At 38.0% G+C, this 14,707-nt stretch overlaps 1 protein-coding gene across 3 annotated transcripts in view; it reads left to right on the forward strand.

Moving 5' to 3' along the window:
• Nucleotides 1–14,400, forward strand: part of LOC128840592 (heparan sulfate glucosamine 3-O-sulfotransferase 1-like) — a 120,051-nt gene extending 105,651 nt beyond the window's left edge. For all 3 annotated transcript variants that reach the window (XM_054034789.1, XM_054034788.1, XM_054034787.1), the window contains exon 2: nucleotides 12,192–14,400. In XM_054034789.1, coding sequence (XP_053890764.1) covers nucleotides 12,295–13,224 — 930 coding nt within the window. In that variant the 5' untranslated portion in view covers nucleotides 12,192–12,294 and the 3' untranslated portion in view covers nucleotides 13,225–14,400. The remainder of the gene's footprint in view (nucleotides 1–12,191) is intronic.
• Nucleotides 14,401–14,707: the final 307 nt, after the last annotated feature.

Below are 14,707 nucleotides of genomic sequence, written 5' to 3' on the forward strand. Positions count from 1 at the left end.
GGGGTGTGAGAGGAGAGCTCCGGGAGGGGGCTCAGGGCTGGGGCAGGGGGTTGGGGCGTGAGAGCGGTTTGGGGTGCGGGCTCCAAGCGGCACTTACCTCAGGCATCTTCCAGAAGCAGCCAGCATGTCCCTGCGGCTCCTAAGTGGAGGGGCCAGGTGGCTCCGTGCGCTGCCCCACCCGCAGGCACCGCCCATTGGCAGCAATTCCCTAGAGGTCACAGGAACGTGTCGCCGCTTCTGGGAGCCGCGTGGAGCCAGGGCAGGCAGGGAATCTGCCTTAGCCCCACTGCACAGCTGACTGGATCTTTAATGGCCCGGTCAGCGGCCCTGACCAGAGCCTCCAGGGTCCCTTTTTGATTGGGTGTTCCAGTCGAAAACCGGACACCTGGCAACCCTAGCCTGCAAGTCTGTTTGTTGTGTCCACCTGATGTCTCATGTCACATACTTAGACTGCAAGTTGTTTAGGACAGGGACTGGTTTTTGGTTGTGGGGTTCCTGGCACAGTGGGGCTCTGATCTTCACTGGGGCCTCTAGGTGCTTGGCAAAGGAAGTTCACCAGTTCAAATCCAGGTAAGGCCTCGTCTATGCAGTTTTTGTATGGATATAACTGTTTCAATTAGGGGAGTGATTTCTTTACTGAAATAGTTATACAATTACAACCTGTAGTGTGAAAATAGTTCTGGTGGTATAGCTTACTCGCCTTCCATACCTAGGTATAAGCAATACCGGTATAAGGAACCTTGATACCCATATAAATGCATCCATGCTAGGAAGGTTGTACCACTTCAACTATACCAGTATAGCTAAAGTGAAACAACTTGTGTGTGTAGACGAGCCCTTAGTAATGTCTGAAAGCTATCATCTTAAGGCTGCTTGGTAGCCTGTGTTGGAATGGGCTGGTATCCTTAGTGTAACAGAATTTCACAGTGAAATAATATTTGTTCACTTCCAAAAAAGGCTTTTGATTTACAAGAAAATTGTTAAGGGAGGAACAAAGTATAGTTTGCTTCCTCTGGTCCCAGTCCAACCCCCACGGTTTTGCTGCTGCTTTTTTTTTGCCAGATTCCCCAGTGAAGGGACTATTTTTGCAGAGCTGTGTTACAGACTGTGAAAGCTTGAAGCCAAATATTACAATTTTATTGCCTCTCCAACTTAACTACGTAGCCAGATGTTGTAGAAAAATCGGCTGTTAGCCTGAGATACTGAGTCTTTTCTCTCACGTTCAACATAAATCTTCTGTTGCCATGAGAGAGGGAGCAATTGTCCTGTAACAGTGTGACAGTTGAAATCAGAAGCCCTGGGTTCTGTTCTGGTTCTGCCACAGACTTGCTCTACAGCCTGGGGCAGGTCACATAAGCCTGAGTCATCAAATCATTTAAGCATGTGCCTCAATTTCCCTGTGTAAAATGGGAATGATATACCTACTGCACCTCACTGGAGTGCAGTGAGTTAATTCATACATGTCAAGTGCTTTGAAATTCTCATGCAGAAAGCACTACAGAAGTGGAAAGTAGTAGTATTAATTATAATGTAATTACTATGGTTAAATTGACCCTATCATGCTTTATTTAAGACTGAAGCAAGATAAATTACAAACTCCCTCAGAAACAGGTTTTATAAGAGTTCAAATAGACCCTTAACTGCTCCACACTCAACTCAGTTAAAATGATTTTCAGCCAATTTATTAGACCCTTTAGTAAATGTCATCACTAAGATTTTCAAAAATTAAAAAATACCCTGGTTTTCTCTGCAGCATGAATTTCCTTCTAACCCTCACTTCTGTCGAATGTATACCAAGTCTACTGATGTTACTAAGCAACGCCAACATTACCAAATAGTAGAAAACATAACATATAATGATGCTATAATTTTGACGCTGTATCATGGGGTTAATTTTTTAATTATATACCATAAAGCTAATAGGAATGTGCTGAGATTCAGGAAGTGCATGATGCTGCAATTTAAAATCTATTGTTTTCATTATACAAAACAATTCATATTGTCTTCTAAAAATGTGCATTTAATTGCATAAAGACAACAAAATACAAAAATTATTGAAATAATGTATTCCAATTTAAATCCTTTAAATCCTGTTTAAATCCTTTTTACATTTATGTAGCAATTATAGTCTAACCACAGGATCTAACATCATAGAGCTTCATCAAAATCAATCAAATTTCTTAGGCTGAACCTGGAATGTTGTGCTGATGGAATTGCTCCCAAAGGCAATTTTGATCTATTTAGGCATCAGTTTTACAGCATATTCTGAATTAGATTATCCCTGGTAATATTTTCAAGGTAATGTTTTATTCTGGCAATAAATCTAGAAATTTTGATCATGTAAAATAATAAATGAATTGTAAAGTAGCTAAACTGAAATATTTGTTTGTGCTCAAAGACATTATTAATACTGTTAGAAAGTGCAGAACCAGTTTTGTTTGAGTATGTAATTGTAACAACTCTTGCTCTCAAGCAATAGGCACACCAGACCCTGAGAATCCTTTGGTGTGGACCTGCTAAAAGGGGTACAAGCTTTCTGTACTACTGATCATTTGTCTTTCAATTTCTGGGCTCCCTTGACTCACAACACATGTGACTGACTCTATGAGTGAATGAAACCAGATCTGTCACTTACTCATGGGATAAAGAGATAACTAGATTAAATAAATAAATAAAACATTGAGTGGGGACAATTTGGGCTTCTCTGTGCCTGTGGCCAGAGCTGGGGAGAACCTAACCAAGATTCAGATTCTAATGATCACTTGATGATTACCTGTTCTGTCCATTCCCTCTGGGGCACCTGGCATTGGCCACTGTCTGAAGACAGGATACTGAACTAGATGGACCTTTGGTCTGACCCGTATGACCGTTTTTATGATCTTATGATCTGTCTACATTACAAAACTATCCCTAATGTGAAACACTTTTCTAGGGTCTTAGAAACAGACTGGAACCAAGCAGCAAAACTATGCCAAATGAGAAAAACTTTCAAAAGTTGTTTAGGGCTTTAACTTAGCTAGTCTTACAGGTCGTTTCCAGAAACCCTTCTAAAACATGTTCCCCAACCACACAAGATGATGGTTCCTGCTGGTTAAACCATGTTACCTGACATAATTTTTAGGAACCAGTCTATAAACTGTTTCAAGATTGGGGATTTTTTCAGAATAAATTGTATTATCATTTATTAATCAATTTTTGTTTATGGTAGCATCCCAATGTATTCAAGAAAGGACAGTCCCTGTTCCAAGGAGCTCAGAGTCTAAGGATGTACAGACAGGTAGACAGAGGTTGAGGAAAGGAAATCAATATGGATTTTCTTTTAAAACACAAGTCAACTGCTATTCTGTATGAGTGTTTTATACTGCCCTCATCACTGTAGTATATGAATGCCTTCCAGTAATAGTAGTAAGCAATGTAATTAACAACTGAAACAATTTGATTCACTCTAGGCAGGATGGCAAAAGTAGATCTTTAAGGGGGACTTAAACATGGACAGGGTAGGGGTCTTGTAATTGGAGTCATGCCATGCATATGAGACCATGTAGAAGAAGGCATGGAGATGATGATTCAAGAAGCTGACACATGGGGATGGAGGATGGCAACGTTGCATGGAGCAGAAGGAGCTAGGACAGTAGTTCTCAAATTTTGTACTGGTGACTAATTTCACATAGGAAGCCTCTGAGTGAGACCTCCCCCCCCCCCTTGTAAATTAAAAACACTTTTTAATATATTTAACACCATTATAAATGCTGGAGGCAAAGCGGTGTTTGGAGTGGAGACTGACAGCTCGCAACCCCCCATGTAATAATCTCGTGACACCCTGAGGAGTCCTGATCCCCCGTTTGAGAACCCCTGAACTAAGGCAACATGAAGCTTGTCAAGTGAGGGTAAGTAGGAAGGAAGAGTTATAAAGAACTCTGAATGTTGTGCAAAGAAGCTTAAATTTGATGCTATACCAGACGTGAAAACCAAAGGAGAGATTTGAAGAGGGTAGAAGCATGATCAAATCAGCAGGTAAAGAAGATGGTTTAGCAGGTGGATTTTTTTAAAAGTGGCTAAAGGGAGCAAAATGTGTTTTTTGGGAGGCCACAGAGAAGGCAATAGTCAATGTGGGATATAATGATGGCCTGATGAAGATATTTGGTTGTGAGGGTGGTAAGAAAAAGATAGACTGGATACATTGAGCATCTTTTCATAATTATTCTAACACTTATAATGTTCTTTGAAGGTGAGCCAAATAGCTCAGGCAAATACTATTTTTTAAGTGTTCAGAGTTCCCAGATACGTAGCATAAGGGCTTAATTGTGCTCTGAATTAAGACACGACCCGTGGTAGGGAATGATGTGGACATTACCCCAGCAATAGCCTCTAAGGGATTGCACTGCAGGCAGGAATAGGGCTTCCAAAGTTAGGAGAGTATGGAAAGGGTTAATTTATGCTGTTTCTTTTGCCTTGTGTTGTACCAATCCTGATGACTTTGTGGAAGACTGGCTGGGTCATAGACCCTCTCTAATCTTTTGAGGAGTCCAGTTTTGCAACAGTGATAGACTTGGTAAGCCTTGTGCTGAGAGGAATCATGATTGTGCTAGGCCGTGTATATGAGTTAGGAAGGATATTCCTTGCACCCTTCCCTTCCTGCCACAGGAATACCCAGTGCAGAGTCTAAGCAAAGTAGCGTTCTTCACACATGTAAATGTATTTGTAATCTTTAAGAGAAAATACCTGATGCCACATAGCTGAGCACATACACTAGTAATGTATTATGAGTGACTGCTTGTGATGTCTTGGCAATAGTGCAAAACTCTTTTAGGGCACATGATACTTTCCCCACGCAATTAAAATAGATTTAGACTTCTTATAGTGAAGAAATCACTAAGGGGAGAATCAGTAGCTATGATTATTGCCATCATCCTACACTACATGTTCTAGAACATAAATCAATATGGTTTCTGATACTGTTGTGGCTGCTACTGCATTAACTGGTACTTGGGGAACTCTGCAGGAAAAAACACAACTTGAAAAATTAGCAATGGGAAAACCTGATGTGTTTTAGATGCTACACAAAGCTTAATCAAGCTATCACAAGCAATTGTTTGCAAACTTGGGCAGAAAATCTTGCAAGAACAGTCTCATGTTACTTTACTAGTTCCAGACACACGTGTTCTCTTCCCCAGGCCTGGTCAAACCCTTCACAACCTTACCCCTTCAACAAGCTACACAAAGGTTATATGATGTTAGAATGTGTTTTGTTCTGCAGAAAGACACATCCAATTCCTTTACTTAGGGTGGATTAGATTAGAGATGACATTTCACAGCATCTTTAAGGGTTATGAAGCAGATTCTCATCCCCAACTCTGCCTGCTTGCTAAAACAAAGCACCCAGAAAGGAAGTGCAATCTAAGCACTTTCTAAGGGAAAGCTCCAGGTGATTTAGCCATCATTGGGAGTATGTCTAAGAGACAGGGGATGTCGCCAGAATACTGCTGCACTCTAGTGGTTTGAAGCTGCTGGAAGTAGCTGTTGCAGCTATGAGCAACTTCGATCAGTCCTGAGGCTCCAGGTTACACCTTGGCCAGCCCCACGATAAGGGGAAGCATAAACATAACCTAAGGTCCTTGGGGATGGTTGATTGTGGTGTGCAGGACCCTGGTCTTAGGGTGACCAGACAACAAATGTGAAAAATCGGGACGGGGGTGGGAGGTATAGGAGCCTATATAAGGAAAAGACCCAAAAAACGGGACTGTCCCTATAAAATTGGGACATCTGGTCACCCAACCTGGTCTCAGCATCCCAGTCAGAAGCCTAGCTCTCTGGGAGCATTTCTCATGCTAAATCACCCAGCTATGAAGGATGCCTGTCCCACCTAACAACATTTAGACCAAAGGGGGCAGATGGAGATGCAGGTAGCAAAAATAGCACTTGATTGCAAAACTGTCACAAGAAATAGATGCCCTAAATACAACAGCTGTGAAATCAGATTCAAAGGGACCTGTGCATAATACTACATTGTAAAGGATGGAGCCTGTTTGTGCTCAGCTAATGACTGAAGTACAGGGCCCTATATCACTATTATGACTAGAAATACTGTGACAGATGTACAACACAGATTGATGCCTGATTGTAGTAAAAGACTTTGGGCCAGACTCTGAATTCTGTTACACTGGTTTAAATCCAAAATAACTCCATTGAAGTCATAGTTATTCCAGACTTACTCCGATGTAGCTGAGATCATTAGCTAGCCATTTTAAAAAAAAACGTTTTCACTCTTTCTGATGTTTTTAAAACAGCTTACAGTTTTCTCCAGTCACAAATGAAAGCACAGATTGTGGATGTAGCACAACAGAATTAAGTTTTAAGTGTTCTCACCTGAGTTTGCTGTAAAAACCTGTGTATCAAAACAGATGTAATAACTCTAAGCTCTGCTCAATTTAAACATTGAATACTTTATATAAAAATAAGCACTGCCCTGAGTATTGTCTATTTGCAGATGTTTGGGACTTGGGACTTTGTTTTCTGGTAGCATTTATGTAATAAATGAGCAATCATCATTAGTAAAAAGAAAATGTAGATATGTTTAAATGTTTCCCAAAATTTGTTTGAGGATTGTCAGCATGTGACTAAAATAACCCAGATTTCAATTTACCCTGAATTTTTCTGGCATGGCAAATCCAGATAGTCAACTGATTTCTCTTCTGTAATGATTTACCTTTACATGGTATTAATTAGCACTTTGTGAACCTACCCTGCATGCTTTTCGCCGTGTTTTCTTTTAAAGTCAGCTCAGTGAATGAAAATGCATTTGGATATTTTGGCCATTTTTAAAAAAAAATCTACTTGTTTCCATTTCAAAACAAGTTTGTTTTGTTTGTTTGTTTGTTTTTCCTTTTTCAACATAAATATATAAACTTCAAGCAGCACACCTTGATGATTCTCTCCATGACAGCATGGCATTCTCTGTGCACTACTGTTCAGATGGTTGAAACCTAGTCAGCGCTTACTTACAGCTGTCTTATCATTTGTCTCACACCTTCAGAGGTACAGTTTCAACCTGACCTGCTGAAATTGAAAATGTAACCTTCCCAAAATAACAGATGAGGGATTCTTTGAGCTGACATTTTGTATGGGCCTGAGTCTGGGAATCTGTGACCTAAAGCATGAGAAACATCTAAACTACCAGCTTACTGTACTTATGGCTGCTGTAGCCTCCTAAGAGGGTACATCAGTTGAACTTCACTGTATATGTTAACTCTAATGATCATAGAGGTTGTAAATAATAGGGCAAATGAACAACAGAATGCACCTAACTGTCCTTTATGTGAATCCTTGACAGTTTAACCTAATTTTTAGCTTTGTTTCCACATTTTGCATCAAAATAACTACAAGACCAAACAAAACAAGTCTCTCAGGGCTTGGGCACAATAAATAAACAGCTTGTGTAATAGTTCATCTACAGTGTTTTGTTCTTATATCTACAAAATTTAAAGAGCTAAGTAAGTATGTGTTGGTTCCATGACTAGCACAGTGGTTTTCCAATCTTGGTCAAAGCTTCTGGGAACATCATAATATAAAGAAATAATATTTAATAGGCAAACTGTGTTTTAAATCAAGGCTGAGATTTTTCAGTGGAGCCTAGAGATAGATGGACAACTCCCATTGTAATTAATTGAAAACCCCACCCTATGGACCCTAGTTCTGCATCTGAATATGTGTGCAGGGAAGTTCACTTGTGCATGTCTGTTTGCAGAATCAGGATTCTAGATGTTACAGCATGAACCAAAGCATTTGTGTTTTAATTCACCAAAAGTTGGTGGGGATTTGAACACTTTTTTTTTTTAACAGTTTGTTGTTTCTATGTTGCTGAAACAATACATCAGTATAATTTTTCCTGATAAGTAAATTTTCACTCTTGGGTAACCCAGCCTATTTCATTCTTCATAAGGTTTACCTGAAAAAGAAGAAAAAAATGAAGTGCATTTCAGTAACAGATTAAATATCCTAACAATGTTTTTGTAAAGAATATCAGAAAAGAATCATTTTATACCATTAATTATTCAAAGAGGTAATTGGCTGATTATGCAAACTAAGAGACTACCACTGATAAACCTCTTAATTTGCCTTTCTTCTCTGCTGACATATGAGTAAAAATCTTTTCCACTGGAGCTAAATGAAAAGCATAAGAAAACCTCTCCGAATTTTGGGGTCTCAAATAAAAAGGTCAGAGATAAGCAAGAGCATAGAATAACTTAAATATGAGCTGAATTTTTCATGAGAAGCAATATTCTCACTGGCGATAAATAAATATAGAAATATCCACTGTCCTAATCAGTAAGTGTCCTTATGAGTCTCAGATCCCTTTCTTACTTGGTTCTGATGGACCCATGGTGTAACTAGATTCCACAGTACACTGGGTGCTTGTGGAGTCTCTCTGTAGGCCAACATTCTCCTGTGCAGTGGAGTGTGGGATTTCTGCTACACTCCTTGCCTGCAGTGCCTGTAGGCAGGAAGCCAGAAGAAAGCAGTATTTCAGCTTATACCTAGTTCTAAAGGCAAGACTGGGCCTAGCTATTACAGGGTGGATTTACATTCTAATCACATTTTCATTTATAATTACTGTAATTCTTTTAATGTGTTCTTGTTCCCACTACATCTTTAAACAAAAAATGGTATTTAAGGTATATAGACTTCATGGTGCTTCTATGTTTGTGATGGTTTTTCATAAAAAGGGGATTTTTTTAAAATACCTTTTTTATAATTGTCCTTAAATCTGATTCATAACTGTGCAAACCACTTTGAAATATCAAGAGCCACAGAGGTAAAACTGTGTTGGAAATTCTTAGACTGTAGCATCTCACTTGCATTCAAATCCTATGGCCAAAATTTTCACAAAGAGCCACTGTTTTTAGGTACTTCAACTTTGGGAGCTCTACATAGGGTGCTTTACACCATCTTTGAGAAAGAGCTGTGCACCTTCAGCTTCCATTGCAGCTTTAGGTGCTCAGCACATCTGAATATTAGGTCCAAGGTTTCTCAAGATGGATCCCAAAAAATAGTAGCCATTTTTTGAAAATGTAGCTGCAAATGACTCCTGGTGTGAATATATATATTCTGCCATAGTGTCCTAATATAAAAACTTGCATTTGGTGTCCGCTGTGTTGTCTTTGCGAATTTAAAATAAATCTTGAATGGAAAACTCATAATAAAATGGTGATATGTATGAACCCTTTAAACAGAAGTTTTCTCTCAACTGGTAAAACTATAACAATATTTTGTCTAGTTGTGACTACCGAGGCATTCTGCTTTGGACTTTTTAATCTTGGGTTTGATTTGGCTTAAAATTTCGGACTAGATTAAAGATTGGATTTTTCTATATTTAAATATGGACATATATTTATGTATCTATTTCTCCTTTTGAATAGGCTGCTGCCCCGGGGTCTTCCGCTGGGAGCTCTGGGGCCTGCTTTAATGTGGATAGAGTCTTGAGTGAAGTTAGTTCCACAACAGGAGGCACTGTTCATAAGTAAAATTAAAGTTTTAGATATATTCAGTCAGTCCAAAAATCTTGCTGATGAATGCTGCCTATAATTTAGGGCCTGATCAAATTCCCATTAGAGTCAATGGGAGTCTTTAAATTGACTTCTAAGGCAGTTGGATTTGGCCCTTAATTATTAGATTTAGAATTGTCATTTAGTGAATCTGCTGCTTTACTTATACAGTATTAGGAACTACCATAAAATTTTGACAATATTACTGTGATAACTTAAGCCTGAAAGCTTCCAATAACTCATACTAAACAATTACCAAAAGAAATATAATAAAGGGAAGCTGTGAATCCTCTTCAGAGCCATGACAAATAGAAAGTGTCTGCTTTCTTTGAGGTACTATGTAAGAGAAGTTATTAATGAACTAATGTGATGAATGTTCAAAAAAAGCACAGCAAATCACTGAAACCAGAATCTGAAAAAGGAACTATAGTTGCAGTAACTGAGACCATTTTAAAATTGGAGAATGAGATGGAGGTAATATATATCTAAATAGGTAGTTCTTGTTTTAAGTGACTTGTTTCATTGTGTAAGATAACTTCACTATTTATAGCCAGAGCTTGTCAAATGAACTAGTTTTCACACTACATTTTATTAGGATTAAAAATAAATCATGTTCAGAAAAATATGGTGTATATATTACACATGCTTATTATCAATTGAAATCTTCTAGCTGCCCAGAAATAGGGCAAAATCCTAAAGTCCTTCCCATGGAAATTTTGCCTGTGTAAGGACTTAAAGGATTGAAACATCCAGTCCAGAGCACTCAAGCATAATTATCCTGGTGCAGATGTTGTATTTTTCTAAATTATTTTTATCAGTGGTTCTGTGATGCTAGCTCCGTTATAGCTAAGTTTCCAAATAGTATATAGAGGGGCCTCACGCAAAGTCCATTTTAAATATTAGTAAAACAGTAGGAATTTTATATATATTCTATATATATCCCTTCCCCATCCCCAGGAGTCCTGTCCCATCTAGCTGGGACCTGCATCCCATTTAGCAATCTGGGAGGGCAGGATAGTTGCAACTGTCAGATTGAGAACCTCTGCTCTCCTTTAATATCTGGTTTTCTTCTGCTTGAGGATGAATTAATAGTAAATAGAGCCCAGATCCATCCAATCTTACCCCCTGCTCCCCTCCCTCTCGCCACCCCCCACCCCAACAAAAACGTTTAGGATCCCCTGAATGTATTCTAGGTGTCTCTTGGAGAGAACCTTTAGCCACTCCTTGGAGACACTAATGTTCTCTGCTCTAATTCTAAAACTCTGCCCTTGCAGCAACTACCCCAGCTACGCATGTGTGCATGCACACACCACAGCTCCTTGATCTTCCACAACTAATCCACCCAGACTAGCTTATCCTCTCACTTCACATACAGTTGATGCACACTCCACTTTTCTTGCTCTGATGCATTGTTATGTCTGTCTGTCTCTTTACTGATCGAAATGGCTTGCAACCCAAGGATTTTGCCTTATTTCACTCCTGCTCTGGCTAGACACATCTTTTCTGTGCTACAAGTCAGGACTCTCAACCCATAGCCCATTGGAGACAGAATTAAGGCATCAACTAAATGACACTTGCTATTTAGATTCTAGCAGTGAATTTGGGGAGATGAATTGATACTCCAAAATGTCATGGAATCATTATTAATGGCTAGGGTTGTCGATTAATCGCAATTAACTCAAAAAATTAATATCTATTAATCACAGTTTTAATCACACTGTTAAACAATAGAATACCAATTGAAATGTATTAAATATTTTGGATGTTTTTCTACATTTTCAAATATATTGATTTCATTTACAACACAGAATACAAAGTGTACAGTACTCACTTTATATTATTTTTATTACAGATATTTGCACTGTAAAAATGATAAAATAGTATTTTTCAGTTCACATCATACAAGTACTGTAGTGCAATCTCTTTATCATGAAAGCACAACTTACAAATGTAGACTTTTTTTGTTACATAATTGCACTCAAAGACAAAACAATGTAAAACTTTAGAGCCTACAAGTCCACTCAGTCCTACTTCTTGTTCAGCCAATCGCTAAGAGAAACAAGTTTGTTTACATTTATGGGAGATAATGCTGCCCTCTTCTTATTTACAATGTCACCAGAAAGTGAGAACAGGCATTCACATGGGACTTTTGTAGCCAGCATTGCAAGGTATTTACATGCCAGATATGCTAAACATTCATATACCCCTTCATGCTTCGGCCACCATTCCAGAGGACATGCTTCATTTATTTTAAATCACGCAATTAATCATGGTTAATTTTTTTAATTGCTTGACAGCCCTATTAATGGCATGTCCTAAATAGCAAGAAGTAAAAGGAAGGAAATGATAGCTAGGAATATAGAACCAGGTAGATCCTCCTCTTCTTTCTTCATAGCCTAGTCCAATGTTTTGAGTTAGCAAATGTTCTCACTGATTTAGTATCCACCATTAATCACAGCACTGAGCAAGAAAATGTCAATTCACCATTTTTCTCTCCTGAAACAGAGTGATGGGGGAAAGGGGGGAGAGGAAGTTAACTGCTTTAGATAATTTTTCTACATGGTACTAATTACAGAGAAGTCACACTTTATCTATGATGCATTCATGCATATACACAGAGATAATGATTAGTCTTCTTTTATTTTGCAGATGCTTCAGAAAGTTGTTTGCTCGCCCCCAGTTCTGTCAACCAGCTCCTCAAGAGGGGAATCGCCTATTATTGAACTAATTTTTTGAACTAATTATTCTCCACATGGCCTTCCTCCTGGTGTCAGCTTATCTTTTGCTGACTCACACTCAGGGTGCTCCTGTTGAGAATGGGGCACTGCTGGAGACGCTGAAGTCGCAAGTAGGATTTTTCAGTAATAAAAGTGAACACTATTCTGCACAGGTGAGACCTCCTGGCACAAACCGACGAATACCTCAGACGATCATTATAGGAGTTCGCAAAGGAGGGACCAGGGCCTTATTGGAAATGTTGGATATTCATCCTAATATTGTGGTAGCAACTACAGAAGTCCACTTCTTTGACTGGGATGAAAATTATGTTAAAGGAATAGACTGGTATAGGCGTCTGATGCCATTTTCTTATGAAAATCAAATTACTATTGAGAAAACACCAGGCTATTTTACCTCACCACAGGCTCCAGAAAGAATTCATGACATGAATAGCTCTATTAAACTGCTGCTCATTCTAAGAGACCCCACTGAGAGAGTAATATCTGATTATACCCAAGTATATTACAACAGACTAGAAAGTCACAAGCGTGTTCAGCCCTTTGAAGAAATTGTTATTAAAAATGGTGCACTTAATACCAAATACAAAGCTATTCAGAGGAGTCTCTATGATATCCATATGGAAAAGTGGCTTAAGCATTTCAACTTAGATCAGATTCACATAGTGGATGGCAATACTTTAATCAAGGACCCTCTTCCTGAGTTACAAAAAGTGGAAACATTTCTTAATCTTCCTTCCAGAATTATGTCTTCAAATTTTTATTTTAACCAAACCAAGGGGTTCTATTGCATTAGAAGTGATGGAAGAGAGAGATGTTTACATGAATCCAAAGGGCGCCCCCACCCTGTTGTCAACAACACTGTTTTAGAGCAACTTTACTCCTACTTCAGAGAGCACAATGCAAAATTTTACAGAATGGTTAATCATTCGTTTGACTGGCATTAATACATTTGGAATAAATGTTTCTTAAAATGTCCTGAAATAAACTATTTTCAAAATTACCTTTGTAAGCTCTCTGGGGTAGTTCAGACTGAAAACTTCAGAAGTTGTTATACTGAAAACATAGCCTTCATTGGAGATAGTTGTCCATTAGCAGCACCCTTTAAACATGGGAGAAATAAGTTTGATATATTTGTGTATAACTACTGTGGGCCAGAATTTGATCTCAGTTTCACTGCTGCAAATCCATTAATTTCAGTGGAGTAACTTCAGATTTACACCTGTATGACTGAGATCAGAGTTGAGGCTCTTTGGAAAAATGAGACTGCTTTAAGCAGTGTACAAAATGTAGATAGTTGAAATGGTATCATTCTAACTGTTCTGTAATTTTTGTTGGTAGTATTTTTTATATCATGTGCCATGATAATGACATTGATTTCTAGAACTTTCATACAGTAGAATAATGACATATGTTAATACAGGGGACTCCAAAAGTGCTTCCTTTAAACAATTTAAAATCTGTGAAAGTAGCTATTATTGTAAAGTACTTCCTACTTAAATAACTAACATATAATAAAGGGGTTCCAGTCCAACTATGGTTTTGAATACCTACCAGCTTGCTCTATGTTGAAGCTCCTTCTATATAGAACGTTAGTATTAAACAACACACTTATTGGTGCAAAATCTTCAAACTGGTGGAGAAAATTAACTATTTGGAGAAACTTAAAATTTTGGGGCTCAGGATGCAAACAGACAAGGATCCAAAACACCCTTGGTTTACATAGCAATATTGATCTGTTTAATAAAAAGTAAATCTGTAAACAAAGTCATTAGATATCAGCAATTGTACAAATGTTTATTTAATTACATAAGTTGTCACTTTCCTCTGGAATGGAAAATAATTTTTCATCAATACTACCTTATTGTTTGTATTTCTGTGACTAATTGTTCTATTGCTCTCTTAGATTTAGTTTACGTATCTAATTTGACACATTGTTTACTGAAAAAATATTACTTGCCTGCTCTCCAAAGCATGGAATAACTTTTTTTTGTAATTTCTATTTGCAAATCATGAGATGTACTCAGAGTTGAAAGTAATTTCATGTAACATGTATATAATATGTATATCAGTCACAAGTTATCAGATTCAAGCTATCAAATATGATTTACTCAGATTTTCTATAAAATCATGTCAATCCATATTCATGTACTAGGAATTGTTTGTTCATTATAATTTTGACAGCATCATGCTGGTCTTTTTTAGGTTCTAACCCTTCTCAAGTGTATCAATACTGAAAAAGAAAACCTACTTTTATCATTCTGGCAGGAGTTATTTTGCCAGTTACAGTTATCCTGAGAAATGTACTAGCAGTTGCATTTGGGTTTTGGTCTTAATTATCATAGTATGAAAATCTCTTAATAATAATCACCCACCAATGTACAAATAAGATCCTATAGAGGAATTTTAAAAATACTTTCTATATCCATC

This window comes from Malaclemys terrapin, chromosome 7 (assembly GCF_027887155.1).
Source record: "Malaclemys terrapin pileata isolate rMalTer1 chromosome 7, rMalTer1.hap1, whole genome shotgun sequence".
Classification (NCBI taxonomy): domain Eukaryota; kingdom Metazoa; phylum Chordata; order Testudines; family Emydidae; genus Malaclemys; species Malaclemys terrapin.